At 45.6% G+C, this 16,974-nt stretch overlaps 1 protein-coding gene across 1 annotated transcript; it reads left to right on the forward strand.

Annotated features, from left to right (window-relative positions):
* The first annotated feature begins 2,473 nt into the window (after positions 1-2,473).
* LOC144158881 (glutathione S-transferase Mu 1-like) lies at positions 2,474-16,127 on the forward strand. Its single transcript, XM_077690056.1, has 7 exons — positions 2,474-2,641; positions 7,302-7,442; positions 8,886-8,967; positions 11,177-11,277; positions 11,584-11,679; positions 13,760-13,870; positions 15,949-16,127. Exons 1-7 carry the CDS (start codon positions 2,606-2,608, stop codon positions 16,051-16,053), a joined length of 672 nt encoding a protein of 223 aa, XP_077546182.1. The 5' UTR covers positions 2,474-2,605; the 3' UTR covers positions 16,054-16,127.
* Positions 16,128-16,974: the final 847 nt, after the last annotated feature.

A 16,974-nucleotide genomic window follows, 5' to 3' on the forward strand; every position in this document is an offset into this window, starting at 1 on the left:
AGCGGTTTATATAGTCAAGAGCATTCGAAACTTGTGAACTGCTGGCGCTTGTCATACATCTACCCGTTGTTTAGCGCAAAGAAAACTGCAGGCGCATTTGAGGCAAAATGTGCATAATTCACCGGCAGTGCCTGCGTTCATTTAGTTAGGAATGCTCGTTAGGTTGGTTTTTACGATAGTAAGCGAATAAAAGTGGCCGCGCAATGCCGGCACATGTGGGAGGAACAGCGAGCACAAAAAGAACAGAACTCCCATTGGTGCAGTTTCAGGTACGGGGCGTGCGCACGAGCACTGCAAAGGCGGGAAATTTGAATTACATTGGGTGGTAAGCAGTGAACGGCTGCTTTGTGCACTGAAAAATTGAATCTGAATTATTGAAGTAGGACATCTTTAATGATATATAAATTATTGAGTGAGCATCATTTATTTCTTTTTATTAATGAACTAAAACATTTTCCGTAACAAACGTGAAATTTTTGCGAAATGAGTTTTTCGTGTCGCATATAGGACATTTGAATTGCATTTAGGCGCAGTCCAATACTGCGGCACCTTGCAGTGTTTTTTCTGTCTGCAAAAGTATTTGACGTACCGTATCCAGACATTTATTGAAACCTAACACAGTGCAGCTAGTAATTTATCAGAATTTTGTGGAATTGCATTTCAATTAAGTGACATCCAATTGTCATAAACCATATCAGACTAACCACATCAGTGCCATTTTGTAGACCTTGACAATTTTTTTCCCAATTTTTTTCCTGTGTGCACATATTGTTTGCTCTTGTTACTATCATAAATGTAAGAGACCAAAAACTTTTTATAGTTACTAACATTTGCAAGAAGTCATATCTTGCAGACTCCTAAGTAGAGCTTGAAGCAACTGGAGGACATGTGCCTTACAGTTTTGAGCCCATTCTCTGGTGAATTATAGAGAAGTATCGCGTTGAATGTGGCTATACTCTCTGCCATTTTGTATCGTTTACACATCTTGTGATGTGATGTTGTTGGTAGCTAGTCAGCGATTGCATTTTTAATTGGTCCTGCTGTTTTATGCAATGATAGCAGCTTACAATACATTTTTATGAATAGAAGAAAGTTGCGAAATGCTTTAAAAATTTGAGTCGTAACACTAGATGTTTTAGCACAAAGCAGTTGACTTCTTGTATGCATTACATTTTAGAGTAAGCAATTCAAATCTATGTGTTGCATCTATGTGAACAGATGAGTGCAAAATGTAGCGATTAATATATTAGGTATTTCGAGTGATGTTTTGCATTGGTCTTAATTTCTGAGGGAGCAATATGTTGTCATGGTTAAAATATATCTTTTAACAAAATTTTAATTGGAGTAGGGGCTTTGTCAGTAATGTAAAATATGGTTGTCTACTTTACACAATATTCACTAGATAAAATCACTCTTTGCAATCCTTCATGCAAGAAAAACAGGTTTACACGTTACAATTTGCATATACTTGTCACGCACGAAGGCCATTCGCTGAGAGTTTTGTGATGTGTAGATTGTTTGGATCTGAGAAAATAAAGGTAGAGATATTGCAATTCTATTTCATGCTTGATGTGTAATAAATTTTATCTGTGTCATAAATGCTACTAATAAATTTTTTTAATAGAGTACATGTTTCATGATTGAGTACCGCACATATCAGTGGAATTTTTACCAAGCACTGATTAAGTTTTGTATGAACTAAATTCGGGAATGTGCAAAACGGCATAAATAGTTCAGAAATTCAGATTGCAAGTGGCATCCAGCAGTGGAAGAAAACAAAATGGTGGGGATGGTGGCAGAATTCCCTGTCCTTGCAAGTGGCATAACGATTATTCTAATAATTATGCTCCTAAATATAGACGCCGTCAAATGTACGGAACGGCGTGGCGCGAAACGTGCCAGTCGGTATGACTCATTCTCGTTCCGAAGGACATTCCGTGGTTGTGTCGCGCAGACGGCATAAGGACAGCCTTCGCGGTAAGACAGCAGCATAATTACAGCCCCCGTCGTGCCATTGACGTCTTTCAGCTGCCTTTTCCGGCACTGCCCACGGGTCCATTATTGCACGCGGCAACTTAATTTTTGACCGTTACTTTTTCGCCGCGTCCACTCTCGGCACGACCCGTCGAGGTCGTCCTTTATCTTTCTCTCTCTCCCTATTTCTCTCTTACTCGTCCGGTCGACCCACAAGCGGTCAATGAAGAAGGACCAGACTACTCAAATGTGAATCCGTTAGTTCTCCAGTTAGCCGCTGCATGCAACAAATAGCATTTACTGTGGCGCTGTAAGTCACCCCTAGTTTTTATTTAGACTTTTTTAGGTAAGATGTAGCGCCATTTTGCTATCAACATACGTTGGTTTTATTGCAGCGGCGACTTTTAGAACTATAGATGTTCGAAAATAAAGCAAGCCGTGCTACAACGTGCATAAGTGGCCGTGTATCTTTTTTTTTTTTTTTTTCACTAACCTATGCGCAACAGGCTTGGGCAGCTTGCGCTCTTTCCCCACGCGGCTGCCAGACGCAAGCCAGACAACGGACCGGCATTCGCTTCTTGGATCTTGGCGGGTGTTGTGAACAGTCGCTGCATTTTCAACTGCGTTAACCATGGCTCCTATTCTCGGCTACTGGGACATTCGTGGAGTAAGTCGAACTCCTATCAAACCTTAACTCCAGTATCCTGGGCAACACTTCTTTCAGCATTTCTCATTTGGCGACGTCGTCTGGCAGCCGCCAAGAAGCCGCAACCGGCTGAACCGCCGCGCCTGTCCGGCGAGCAGCCATTTTCTTTTTTTTAGGCATTGGCGAGGCAAAGAATGTCGTTTTTCAAGGGTTAGCGTGCAAGCTTGTTTTGCTGTTACTGGTTGACAGGCTCTGGATTGTTTGTACACGGGTTAGGTATGTTGTAGAGTTGAATCTGGTTGCGTTTGTTCGGGTGGTAACTTCGTCGCCTCGCGCTTGAACTTCTAATCGAAAATGCGGTGCCGGCGTCTAGCATTCAAGGGACCGTGGGGGGTGTGGCTAAAGAATTTGCAACGTATGCACGTACCGTCGTACCCTTGGGGTCTTGCGCCCACATTGGTAAGATTGCAAGAATGCCACTTCTGCATTTCCGAGCTGTTTGAACTCGTCGACTCGCGCACTGCGAGTGCTGCGTGTTGCAAAAAAAAAAAAAAAAAGTTCTTAAAAAATGCATTTTAGAGAAACGGCTCGCCTGATTGCGCCCAAACTTTGCACAAATGCTGCACGTTGTGATTGTTTTTTTTTTTTATTTCTGGGATAGTACAATTGACCAACCGTGTTGCTATATTTTTTTTTCGCAGTTTTGGAAAAACCTGTCTTTGTCCGTTCGCAGTGTTCGCCTTTCGGGCAGCCGCAAACTGGCTTCGTCCACTGCTAAAAAAACGTACTTACATGTACTGCCTGGCACAGCGGTCCTGGTGGTCTATTTTTTTTAACAAATAGGCCATAAATTTACGCATTCTTGGAAAATCGCAATGCGAAGGATCTAGGGAAAGGCGCGCTCATTTGTTGCATGCAGCACTCCTGTACAAATTTCGGCGCGCTTCAACGACTCCTGTCAAGAGGTCGCAGCTATATAGAGCCATCAAACAAGCTTATCTAACGGTTCCGCTTGCATGGTTGAAGGCTGTAGAACGAAGGACGCAATTCCGTGGCTTCTTTTTTTATCTCCGCAAACAGCAGTGCGGAGACGCCGTACACGCACTTGCTTGCGCTGAGATAAGCAGCTCTTAGGAATCGCACCGAAGAAATGGGCGCGGAAAAAGGCAGGGCGTTTTCTGCGTAGCGAAATGCGCGCGCCTTTTCTTCAGAGAAGCTTGGGGGAACAAAACGGATGCACGGGCGCGATAAGAGTTTTGTTCCTCGTTCTGTTCTTTCAACGCTTTCTGCTATCTTCCAGCGCTCTGTTGTTCGCTGCGTTCGTTTTTGGCCTGCACACCGAATTAACTTGGTCGAAGCTTTCCATTTTAAATCGAGATTATTTCCGCGTTAAGATTTCTCTGCACTGTCCAAAGGCGGTGTAATTACGTCCACGAGCCAAGTGGAGTTGATATTTTTTTCGCGCCGCCTCAAATGGTGCCAGGAAAAAAAACACTGACACGCTTCCAAATCGCACCTGTGCACACCATCAAGCGTACGTGAGCAATGACGCCAATCTGGATGCCTGCCGCAGCTGGCAGTTGTGCGCATGTGCGGCTGCTCTCCTCTTGCTCACGAACTGTGGCATGTGCTCATAGGGGCATATTTATTACGTCGCTTTTTTGCGCAAACACCCGGCGAATAATTCTGGAAATATTCATTCACTTAAAAACAAAAAAATGTTGCCGCGTGGCGCATTACTAAAACAAAGGGGTGGGCGCGGTTTGCCGCGTGGCAAACATGGGGCGCCATGGAAAAATGCATCAGTGACTAACGTTACGAAAAGTATCGTCTTAGGTTAGTTTAACGCAAAATCGTTACTTCGATTTTGCGTTAAATCAGGCGGGCTCGCCAGCTGCTCCAGTAGCTGAAGCCGCCACAACAAATCTGGAAGCACAACAGCAAAACCTTCTAGGTGTTGACAGACCCGACATTAGGCCTAATGTTTCCCTTTGAGGTCTGTCTTCAAGTGGTACCCTCGGCTTGACGAACAATAAGTGTGATGTTGCTTGCACGTGGTTAAGCTTAGGATACCAAACATTAAGCCTAATGTTAGGCCTAACAAGGACGATTGGCCTAGGCTTCGTCAGTCTCTTTGATTATTAGTCTTGGACCATCTGTAAACTATTTGGGACTCAAATTTAGGATACCAAACATTAAGCCTAGTGTTAGGCCTAACAAGAACGATTGGCCTAGGCTTAGTCGGTCTCCTTGATTATTAGTCTTGTACCATCTGTAAACTATTTGGGACTCAATCTGCACCCCTTTTTTTGTTTATTCCTATGGGACTGCCAGTACAAAGGCACACCTTGGACTGCCCACGGACTATTGAGGACTGGTAAATTGGCGGTGGCTGTAATGGGGAGAACGATTCTGACGGGCTAGTTGATCTGACATGATGGAAATAAAATTGTTGCTACAAGGACGTCCCGGGACGACACTGCAATTTTATTTCCATCACGGGGAGAAGGAAAAGACTTAAAGGAAAGTTATGATGAAGTGGCAAGTGATGTTCCGTACCAAGCATTGTACTAAGGCCGCTGCCTTGCCCAGTGGCGCAGCAGTCGCCAACAAGCCATGGCACTTCGTGCGGCATGCCAAGCAACATGGCGGCAGCCTCAGTACCGGCATATCCATTCATCAGCTAAGCATTAACACTTTCCTGCGCACATTTTTTAAAAGTTCAACGTAAGTGAATCAAATTATGTCTTCATTTGCCTTTTTTTTTCTCTCTCTCTATCTCTCTTTTAGTCAATTCACGCATGAACGAGCGATGTTAGCCTCCCAGCAAGTCGTAACAATTTCTCCCTATTTTTATTGCCACTCTAATTATGTGCGTTCCATTCCTTCCCGTTGTTATGGTCCAGCTGCAGGGGTGAGACAGCTGCGCATATTGTGCAGTTTTGATACAAATTTGTTTTCCTGCGCCAGGCTGCTCCGAAAGCTTGAAAATTGCAAAAATTGCGCCGAACTGTTCCGAAACCGTCTGAGAGCCAAGGATTTTAACGCTCCCGTCAGTTTCAGTGGGGAAAAATGCTTACTGACAGCATAATTTTCCAGCACCCCTCTCGTGATGCTGTTTGTAAACATTTGATTGACTATTCAATAAAAAACCCGCATAAAATTGCCCCAAGATAGTTTTTTTAAAAGTCACAATGTCCAATTGCACATGTTATATTCTGTGCGTTTTTTTTTTTTTTTTTAAGTTTTCCCATGGAAAACAATTGCAAAGTACTGTAGTAAAAATGCTTATGTGTACTCAGACTGGTTCAAATAGATGAAAAAACGGCAATTTTCAGTGCGCCGTATCTCCGGAACGACATTACTGGGCGCCGCCATCTTGGTGTGGTGAATATTGGAAAACATGGCCGTCGGGCGAAGCAGTTGCTTGTGGTTCAGGCAGAGTGTTCTTCACCAAATTACCCGCCGCGGTGGCTCAGTGGCTAAGGCGTTAAGCTGCTGAGCACGAAGTCGCGGGTTCGATTCCCGGCCGCGGCGGCTGCTTTTCTGATGGAGGCGAAAAGCAAAAACGGCCGTGTGTACGAGATTTCGGTGCACGTTAAAGATCCCCGGGTGGTCAAAATTAATCCGGAGCCCTCCACTACGGCGCGCCTCATCGCCTGCGTTGCGTCGGCACGTTAAACCCCACAATCAATCAATGTTCTTCGCCAAATTCTACCGTGGTTTTGGTTATGGGGGTGGCTGGCTTTACATTTAGTCGTTTGATCTGTTGAGGGAAGTTGCACGACTCGAAGGATGGGAGTTAATCAAAAACAACGTGGGGCCTGCGAGTTCGTTGGGTTTCGGCCTCAAGTGCCAGGCGTGGTGCGTGCTTGGAATTGAAATTTCGAACTCACTGCGGTGTTATAATAAAACGCTGAGTTATTGCTGCCTTTGACAGTGAGCTTGCGAGCCGCGGGACGGCGACGATTGACACTGCAGAAGTGGTGGCGCAGGCGACATCGTTGCAAAATGTTCAAGCAGTGCCTGATATCGGGATGGGCTATTATAGGACGCTAGTAATAATGGTTTACCTATCTGAACAGAAATTTAATGCCAAGAGGGACGTAGGTGGCTAAACATACCAACGTTACTCAAATTGCGATCGTAGTGATCGCGCACCTTGGGGATTGAAATGGAAGGGCTGGTGGGGTGCGCGACTGCCACCACGCTTTGCGCAACTTTTGCCATGCCTCTACACGTGAGTGTAAAGCAGAGTCTGGGATTACAAAAATAATAATTTTGGCATTCAGATGATAATGAAAATGCCTCACGATTGCTTAGTTTTTCGATTCGATGTTTGCAACGGCACTCCACATATCGATGCATAGAGCCTAAGAATTTAAAAATGGTTTGTAAAAAGGTGGTGCAGTTCATACCTTCTGATACTCTGGTAGAAAAGACTTTATTGAAAGGCTGTTCCAGTGTTACATACGTTCAAAACCGATTAAAAAGTACACTCCCTCACCCCCCCCCCCCCCCCCCCCCCCCCGAGTTGCCAAAAATTTGATTTTTTAGGCTCCTAAGGTGAGATAATAAATGTCGTTCTTCTGCTCCAAATCAAGGTCCTTCGCTCCAAAATCGAGTTTTCGCTGCTCCAAAAACTGCTCCCATATCTGACTCGGCTGTCGCACCCCTGCAGCTGGCTCAGCCAATCCGCCTGCTGCTTGCCCACGCCGAGGTCAAGGTGGAGGACAAGCGCTACTCGTGCGGACCCCCTCCGGACTTTGACCGCAGCGCCTGGCTCAAGGAGAAGCACACCCTGGGCCTGGAGTTCCCCAACGTATGCTGTTGCGCTTCTTTTTAATGAAAGCACCGAACATTGCCTTATCACCTGAAACGAAAGGCTTAGCGGGACGAGATGAGACAGGCGCTTGTCTCGTCTTGTTCATGTGTTCATGCTTTCCTTCCTTCTTTCTGCTGCTCATGCCTTCTTTTTCAATATGAGCCAATGCGCCCAACATGTTTTATTGAAGTGCCTCATCATGTTATCTTAACATTTAGATCATCATCATCACCAGCCTATCTACGCCCACTGCAGGGCAAAGGCCTCTCCCATTATTCTCCAATTACCCCGGTCCTGTGCTAACTGCGACCGATTTATCCCCGCAAACTTGATCTCATCTGCGCATCTAACTTTCTGCCACCCCCTGCAACGCTTGCCTCCTCTAGGGATCCACTGTTTCCCTCAATGACCAACGGTTATCTTGCCTTCGCATTACATGCCCTGCTCACGTCCGTTCGTTCCCTGACCCACTCCGCTCTCTCTTGTCCCTTAATGTTACACCTATCATCTTCCGTTCCATTGCCGCTGAGTCATTCTCAATTTAAAATGAACCCTCTTAGTGAGCCTCCAAGTTTCTGCCCCGTATGTGAGTACCGGTAAGATGCAGCTGTCGTACACTTTCTTCTTCAGGGACAATGGTAGGCTGCCATTCATTATCTGAAAATGCCTGCTGAATGCACTCCACCCCGTTCTTATCCTTCGAATTATCTCTGCCTCATGGTTGGGATCCGGGGTCACAACTTGGCCTAAGTAGATATATTCGCTTACGAACATTTGATACCCTGGATTAATGTTTTGTGCATGTTTATCAGAGGAAAGGCTGTTCAAAGTTGCCGCCTATTTGCACGATTGTCCTTTTGCCAGTCAAAGGTTACTTCTCTGTTTGGAGCCATAAAAAGAACTGACCTGCGAGGTAAACAAATCTACAAAGCATTGATGTTCAGCTTCCCCTGTGGGTAGTCTCTATCACTGTTCGAGTGCATGTGATGGGCAGTCATATTGTAATGGAGTGTGTGGGAAATGGTGTGTCTGAGTGCAGTCTTGTGTGTAAACATCCAGACCATGGGGCAAGAATATTTATTTGTGCTTGTAAAGGAGCTTGTACGTTGCATGACATTTTCTGTCACATAATGATTTGTAGTGTGGTCCCACTGCACAAGCTTTTTTTTTTTTTTTTTTTTCTATAACCATTACAGAAGTGTCTCGGTGGGGCACGCTTCCAATACATGAGTGCTCTATGCCACCCAACGATCCACAGGTGTTGGAGATCGAGGGTCCAAATGTTTTTCAGTTTTTCGCTTTAGTCTGATTTCAGACTCGCGAAATGTAATGCTCGCCTGTAGTGCAGCTCTAATAACTCGGAAAACTTAACTGAATTGCAGTGCAGGACAATGGTGTGCCTCAGGGTTGCCCTTTAGGTAACGTATTGTTCCTTTGCAGCTGCCTTACTACATTGATGGGGACGTGAAGCTCACCCAGAGCATGGCTATTCTGCGCTACCTGGCCCGCAAGCATGGACTGGGTGAGTGTGGTATTTTTATATCAATTCTCACAAAATGGGATTGCTGCCTGAAACTAAATTCCTCCTTGAAATTAGAGTGGTGCTGAATAGATGAAGCTGAGCCGTAATTCCTAAGCAAGGCAAAAAAACACTGCAGTGACTCATCTGGGCATAGAAAGCTCTGCTTCAGTGGCAAACTAAGTATCCACTGTGCCTGTTTGACAAGAATTGCCAGAACACAAATACAGACTTTATTTCGAATTTTCCCACTATTCTCTTTTTTCATTCCTTCTTTGTTGCTAAGCTTCTACATAGTGAAAACTCAATTTTACGAAACCAGATTTAACAAAAGTCCTGATTCAACAAAGAAATCCTGATCCCTCCTCAGATGCCCATAGAGCCCAATGCTTTGACTAACTCGAAATAGCGATGCCAATGTCATGATCAGTCCTGGTTTAATGAAGCTTTTCTAAAACAATGCAGCTCAAGTTTTTGGTCTATTTTGTAGAGAGCCCCTTAAAATTGATTCTTTGTGCGCCCAAGATAACATCGCAGAGCACCTTTATCTCGCTTTCAAAAAACTGTGCGGCACAAAACGGGGGTTGTAATTTTGAGTTGAATTCACCAGATGGAGCCATCGTTAAAAAAAAAAAAAATTTCGTTTGCACGTCACCGTCACTGTTCTACAAACGCATTACAAACGTACGAGAAATCCGTACGGTCGTTGTTTACAAAGCGCGCGCAAGCCAGAAACACCGACTTGTTTGGTGAGAAATAAATTTGTAGTCCCCCGAGCGCCATTTTTGTTCGGGTAACAATTTTCATGGTCTCTTTTCATACGCACGGGCTGCAATTTTATTTTCTGGGCATTTACACTTCGCAAATACTGCGTCGCATGACGTTGCTGGATGTCTCTACAGTATATAATCAAATGAACCGAACTAAGTGACCAAAAAATGCCTAACTCGATTTACCGAAGTTCTCGATTTAACGAAATGATTCGCTAGTCCCCTCAACTTTGTTAAAATGAGCTTTGACTGTATTCGGGAAGTGCAGCAACTCTTGCGGAAAGGGCCAAGTAAACAAAGGCTAAACTAAGCACTATGTAGACAGCTGGTTGTTCCGAATAAAAGATATAGAGCACTGCAGGAACCAACTGTCGTGCCAAAACTGGCACAGCATGTGCAGTGGTGTATTATTACAGACGGGATCTGCAAAAACCTGGATTATCTGTGGGTACCTAAACAACCCGGATACAAATTGCGCACAAACACTATGCAGGTGCAATTCTGCACGCCCACATGGGATGGTCGACGACCTGATCAAGGAAGTCTGTAACGGATACATCAGGACCAATGTTGAAGGAAAAACTTTTAGCATACGATGGAGCCTTGAATGAGACTCTCGACTGTCCATTAATGACAGCAGGGATGTGGGGAACCATACAGGATTTTTTGAAAATTCGGGAGAACGGCCACAGCATGGAGACAATCCTAACTGAGAAAATTTATAGAGCCCTTTCACTGCTCGCAAATAGACCGGTGATGCTGTATTGGGTGGGTAACTATCTCGAGTTATGTATGGTGAATTACTATATTGATCGAATAAAGACGCATACGCAAAACTCCCTTAGAATTAATTCTCAATTAATTCCCATGTAATCTGTTTTGGGATAGTTTCGACAAAATGAGTGTTACAGCCGTTTTCTGTAATATACTCCCTCCATGGATGACCATGTAGTATTGACATTTACGAGTGCGGTGAACTGGGCAAGTTGGTGAACCTTGGTTTCAGATTTCACTTGCGATGCCGTCTACCCACGCGAAATGTAAACAAAGGCAACGAAGCTGAAAAAAAGGTTTCCAGTGAACACGCATCAGTTGTCCGACTAGTGCCGTTTTTAGTTTTTTGCGGGAGGTTTGAAAATCATCGTTCGCCCAAGAACGATGGCCTATGACGTGGTCACGAAAGAGTTAAAGAATGCTGCCAGTGAATAGGATAGAGATTGTTGCATTGTCTGCTTCCAAATTTCAGCTTTTTATTGGCAGTTCCAGTGACGAGGCATATATCTTGGAGGCAGTGGGGTTCTTTCATGCGTTCTTTTACCAGGGCCGTCTATTCACTGGTGCGTTGTCATCTCCTTGCTGTTGAAATGCGTTTCGGGCTTCTTGCTTCTTCGAACAAAGTGAAAAAAAAGGCTAAATTCGTCACTCCTGTCTGCGTCGCACAGATGGCAAGACAGAGGCCGAAAAGCAACGGGTCGACGTCACGGAGCAGCAGTTTGCCGACTTCCGCATGAACTGGGTTCGCATGTGCTACAACCCGGACTTTGTGAGTGCTGGACATCTGTTCTTCTTCCGATACATTCGTAGTGTTCAGCAGAGAATGCAAGCCTCGTAACAAGTTTAACAAGTACAAAAACCTTTGTAAGATTATCAGCATGGTTATTTCCCCTGTTCCATGCAATAGGATTGAATGGTACAAATTGATACGATGGACTGTGGCTACATTGCTTTGGTGTTAAGCATGACTTAGGTTTAATTTTCCGCTGCTGCGGTCGCATTTTTGATTTATGTGAAACAATTTGGCTGCTATGACATTGTGAATGCTTGGAATGTTCCTTATTTTTTTATTCAGGACAAGCTCAAGGTCGACTACCTCAAGAACTTGCCAGATGCACTGAAGAGCTTCTCAGAGTACCTTGGAAAGCACAAGTTCTTCGCTGGCGACCATGTGAGTGTCCTGGAAAGCGCTTGCCATACAGTTGGCATCACACGGGTCGACTGGCGGAGTTTTTAAAGGGACCTGCAACACGCTTTGAGCAGTGTAGGTAAACCTGCGCGACGTTTAGATTACACTGCTAGGAATACTTGAGCCAAAATTACACGTGCACGTGAAGTAGGGAGCACGCAAATCTCTGTGAAAGACTCGGAAAAACTAACCACGCTCTCTTCAATTTTCTGCATTATGCACCCCTGGCATGGCCTAAACGACGTCATTGTGGCCATGGCTGTCCTATTGGCTGTCGCTGGTCAACTTCGCGGCTTATTTCGCGCATTTACTGTGACGATCCGCTGTCGCTGGCGCGTGTACCAAGCTCTTCTGTACCTGAACCTGTACGAGCAGTTTTTGCATTTCTCTCGTGCTTTAAGTGCACGTGGAGTTTGAGTGACGAACTCAATACTCCACTTTCAACGAGACCTCTCAACGGCAAATGTTTATTGCTTCAAAAACGCCCTACCAGCCTGAGCGCGCGCTTGCGTGCAGGCAGCCATGCCTGGTTTTTGGTGGCACCAGACCGGAAATACATTCAAACCTCAATGTAATGAACTTCAATGTAACGAAACCCCCGATGTAACGAACCACGTAATTTTTTGAAAGTTCAAGTGTATGCACACCATCTATTTTTAACCTCCGTGTAATAAAGTCCCGTTTGCCAAAATTTCAATGTAACGAAGTTTCATGAACAATTAGGCATGAAATTTTGGTTGTAAAAGTATATTTGGGAGACGCAAGCGCTGAAACGCGGTCTCAATAACCCGCGAACGGCGAAATGCGCCGCCCAATGCAGCGAGTCGTGAGCGAGCGTAGTGCCTACAAGCTCCTTGCCTACAAACTGCGCGGCTGCCGCATGCCGCCGCCGCATGCCGCCGCTTTGTCCTTCGTTCGTATTCATGCGTGCTTGTTGGGTGTCATCATTCCAACAAGTTTGCGGTGAAGCATTTGTGGTTCACGATAAACCTTGTGCAGTTTTTTTCCACGCTTGTGATCGCGATTGCGCGCCAGCGGCAAATTCTGCCTCGGCCATAAAAACTACTTGCACTAATGGGGAGGCATGCACCGCATGGTAGGAGCTTCGAAGCACTCGGGCACGGCCGGCTCAGGGATGCCAGAGACGGATTAGGCCTAGCGCCGTGGAGGATGTTTGATGGGCGCTTTCCTAAGCGGCGCGTATGACATTTTGCAGTGCAGTTTTCGCCCACATCATCAGCTTCTTTCCCGCATGAACAACTTCGTTTGCCCCTCTTATTGTGTTTTAGCGAGTGGTTAGCAGTCGCTGGAGCTACTCGCACCGTGCGGGTAGTTTCTGCGGCTGCGTCAGCGTGCCTGTGGCTTGCGCGGCGCATTTTTGCATGAAGAAAACGCACCGTGCGGTTCGCACTGGTGCCAGCGTAGATGATTAAGCTCCAGTGGCGCGTTGCCAGTCTTTTTTTTTTTTTTTTAAGTGAGGAGTTCCATTCTGGCGAGCGTAAGTAGTTTGAGCTACCTGCTGCGCTTCGCAGCTGCCGCATCGTGCAGGTGGTACCCGCAGCGATGTCAGTGCGCCAGCCGTGCATGCACGCCATGTTTTCGTTTGCAAAAACCGCTTCACGCGGTTAACACTTCATTTTAGCCGCAAATTTCAATGTAATGAGGTAAACTGCAAATTTTACCGATTTTGTTACATCGATGTTTAACTATACACCCCTCAATGCTCCCGATAAAAGGAGAACTTCCCAGCCTATGATATATCAATGGCTGCCGAAGAGAATGACGGGAGCCGCCCCCCTCTCCACTAGAGAGCACGCAGGTTTCGTCGTGTTGTCCGCGGTCAATTTGAAAAGGAACAATTGTGTGCGATTTCTCGACGCGCGTAGTTTCGGCGATGGTGAACGGATTTTCATAATTCTTGCGGGAGGAGATTACTGGGACAATAGACTTCACCCCAAAGTACATTGCGAGTAGTCGATGGTAAATGCTGCAGGGTCCCTTTAAAGAGTCAAGTTGTTGCATCATTTTGCTAATTGTAGCCAATTTTTGCCGCTCTTTCCAGGTCACCTACGTTGACTTCATCGCTTACGAGATGCTGGCTCAGCACCTCCTGTTTGCTCCGGACTGCCTGAAGGATTTCCCCAACCTGAAGGCCTTTGTGGACCGCGTTGAGGTCAGTGGTGTTGTCGCGGGAGCCAGAGGTTTGAAGGGTGGAGCATCACAGCCAGGGTATTGCTGTGGGCACTGGGAACTGTTTTTATAGCTCTTATGGACAGACTGTAGGGCAGGCATTCAGGTGTATTTAGATGAAAACAGGTGTGCTTGGGTAGCCAGTCTGAAAAGCTTGGCACCATTTTTTTTTTTTTTTTTCTCGTCAGGTGATGTGTTACCCTATTCGTATTCCTCATTTTTTAGGTGCGTCTGTGTAAGAATAACGCATTCTGAGGGATCTTCACTTAACTGTTCTTTTTTCACCTGCTGTCAGTGTCAGTACCACGTGTTCCTAATTGGTAAAAGTTTGGCTGTGCTCTCAGAGATGGCGCCACCTGATCAGCATTTTGCACACTGCATCTGCTGCATTTGAAAGCACCAGCCAAACAGCTAAGAGCCCGCTGTTGTATTACGTATGATGAAGTATGTAAGTGCAGTAGGCAGAGTTGTAAGGCTATATTGGGAATCCAGTTTGGAGGTTACTGGTACAACCTCGCCCTATTAGGTGTTTGAGGCCAAAGGCGCAACGTGGCTGTTTGCTCACAATAACATCATGAGATGGCAGCCTGTTGGTAGAGAACGGGTACATCAGCAGTGCATCACAACTCTTTGAAACAGTACCAGGATTGTAAAATTGCACTGTTCATTGTGGAGCCACATTAATGCGTGCTTACAGAAAAACTTTCAGCATCGGCACTCAAAATGGTTCCTTGCCACTGGTGCCACCAAAGTTTAATGAGCTGTAAGATTAGTTCCAAGCGATGCATCAAAAAGCTGCTTCGATTATTGCATTCACCAGGGTTCATAGTATTAGAAAATATAAATCTTAGTTTTATGACCAGCACTGCTTTGTTTATTGTTTGACCAAGAATGCCTAATTATCTCCAATTATCTTATCTTGGGAACTAATTGACCAGCTGAAAAAAATAATGGCATATTTGAAATCAGTGGGGGAAAAGCTGTAAGTCCGACACGTTTTAGTTTACTTAAAAATGAAAAAGTTGTTGTAAGACCAGTGTCCCCCCTTAAGAGTAAAGGTTGGCATGAGGCGGCGAAGCAGCTTACAAGGTAGGAAAAATGCTGGTTCATCCTTGCCAGGGTCTGTCATATGAAGTGGTCCGCATCCGCCCAAGCATTGTATAACCGGGGCTTATGCAGTGTTTCTATGGGGAGTTTGCCAGGACCGCAGTGATCCGTCTCGTAAGACAGGGTACGTATCATCGGGGTTCCAATGTAATTACCTTGCCCAGCACAATTTTAAAGATGTAAGGGAGCTTTGCGAGTTTCATTAACGCATCTGAACCGTTTGAGGTGAGTGAGACTTGGCACAAGTGAGACTTGGCATTTGGCTCGCCCATCTGGAAAAAAAAAAAAAAAAAAAAAAAATCGTGACTTGTACTCTAGCCAGAATGTGCCAAACATCAACTACGATTACTTTTATCGCCTGTACCAAGTATGAAGCACTGCGCACAGTGCATTTGCAGTAATCGCAACAGTACACTTCGCCAGTGCAGGGAGCTACGTTGCGACTGTAAAACCAAGTAAAACTTGTGCTGGCAAGTTGCCGATCATGGTAAATGCAATACCGCCTGCTGAGTCCGTAAGAACCGGGAAGCTAACTGGTCGTCTCAACGCAATGGGAGCGAACGCATTTCAAGCTGCGAAGCGTCGACACCCCGTGTGCGAAGTAACCATGGCAATGGCGACAACGGTGCAAATGTGTGCAGGAGTGTTGCCGTCAAAAATCACGGACATCGGTGCGAATATAGGCAGGCAACCATGAAATGTGTGCTCCTCCGGATATTACATCATCGCAAGTCACCGAGGCAACAAATAGTCCTATTTTGTCTGAGTAATAGCTTTTGTGAGCGCGAGCGAATATGCTTACTATTTTTTGGACTTGCCTCTACAAGAACTAGAGTAGATTTCCGATTCTGACACAAACGAAACCACTTTGAAAACCATCTCGGGGCCCCTTCAATTAAGTTCTCATTCCAGGCTGTGACTGAATCGCACGGTGTCTGTTCATCTCATGTGCAGGCTCTCCCCCACGTGGCGGCCTACCTGAAGTCTGACAAGTGCATCAGCTGGCCCCTCAACGGCGACATGGCTAGCTTCGGCAGCAGGCTGCAGAAGAAGCCGTGAACAGCACTTCATACCCACTGTCCGCTTTGGCGTTTGCGTTCCCCCCAATAAAGTTTTCCGGTGGTGCAGGTCCAGCAAGGTTGCTTCAATGTGCTCGTACCAGGGAGAGCGATCTGTGTAACTGAAGCTGCTGCTTGTGTGTGGAGGTTTATCAAAAATCAGTACCGTCCCACTCTGGAGATGGACTGGAGCCACAGTTTCGACAAGGAGACTATCTGAAGGAAAGTCCTCTCGTTAAAACCTCGGCATCAGTGATGTCCTCAGTTTTTACCATTTTTTTTCTTCTAGTCATTTCAAGCCTTCATACTTATTTAGGCCTTATTAGTTTACAGACAAGGTGGTCCTTGACAATCCACACACAGCCTTGAATATTTGTCATTAATTGCCCTTAACCTTGGAACTAGATGGATGTAGGTTGGCGTGGGCCACTAAAGCGTTACTCAAATTCTGAAAACTTCCCGGCAGTGCAGAGAGAATGTAAAAGATGCTCTGCACTGCATCACGAGTTTACAGGAGCCATAGAGCCAACATGCTATTTGGCTGCAGAAGTAGCCTTGCATAGTGGCCTAACTCCTGAAAACTCTACAGCAATTAAATGGCTTGATAATTGCGCATGGCAGGAAATGAGGACTTCAGTTTTGCGTTAAGTTGCACAGCTGGAGTGTTAAACTATTTTGACAACCCAGCTGGCAAGATGCTGAAGGGCCCTGTGAGGGGTTCTGCAAACCACATTTGTTCTTGTCCCTCGTGAATAGAGTAGGTACTGCGACTTGTGTGGCAGTAATTGGGCAAGTATGCAGTTTGGAGTGTTCGTATCGTGACCCCACGGGCTAGGTAATTTCCTCTTTAATATGGATGCGGATCTTCTCTTATAGACTCCAATGCTGACGTCTGATGTAGTGAGGGTAGCATATCCCCTTA

The sequence above is a fragment of the Haemaphysalis longicornis genome, unplaced genomic scaffold (assembly GCF_048455015.1).
Source record: "Haemaphysalis longicornis isolate Haplotype H1 unplaced genomic scaffold, Haemaphysalis longicornis Haplotype H1 scaffold_10, whole genome shotgun sequence".
NCBI lineage: Eukaryota > Metazoa > Arthropoda > Arachnida > Ixodida > Ixodidae > Haemaphysalis > Haemaphysalis longicornis.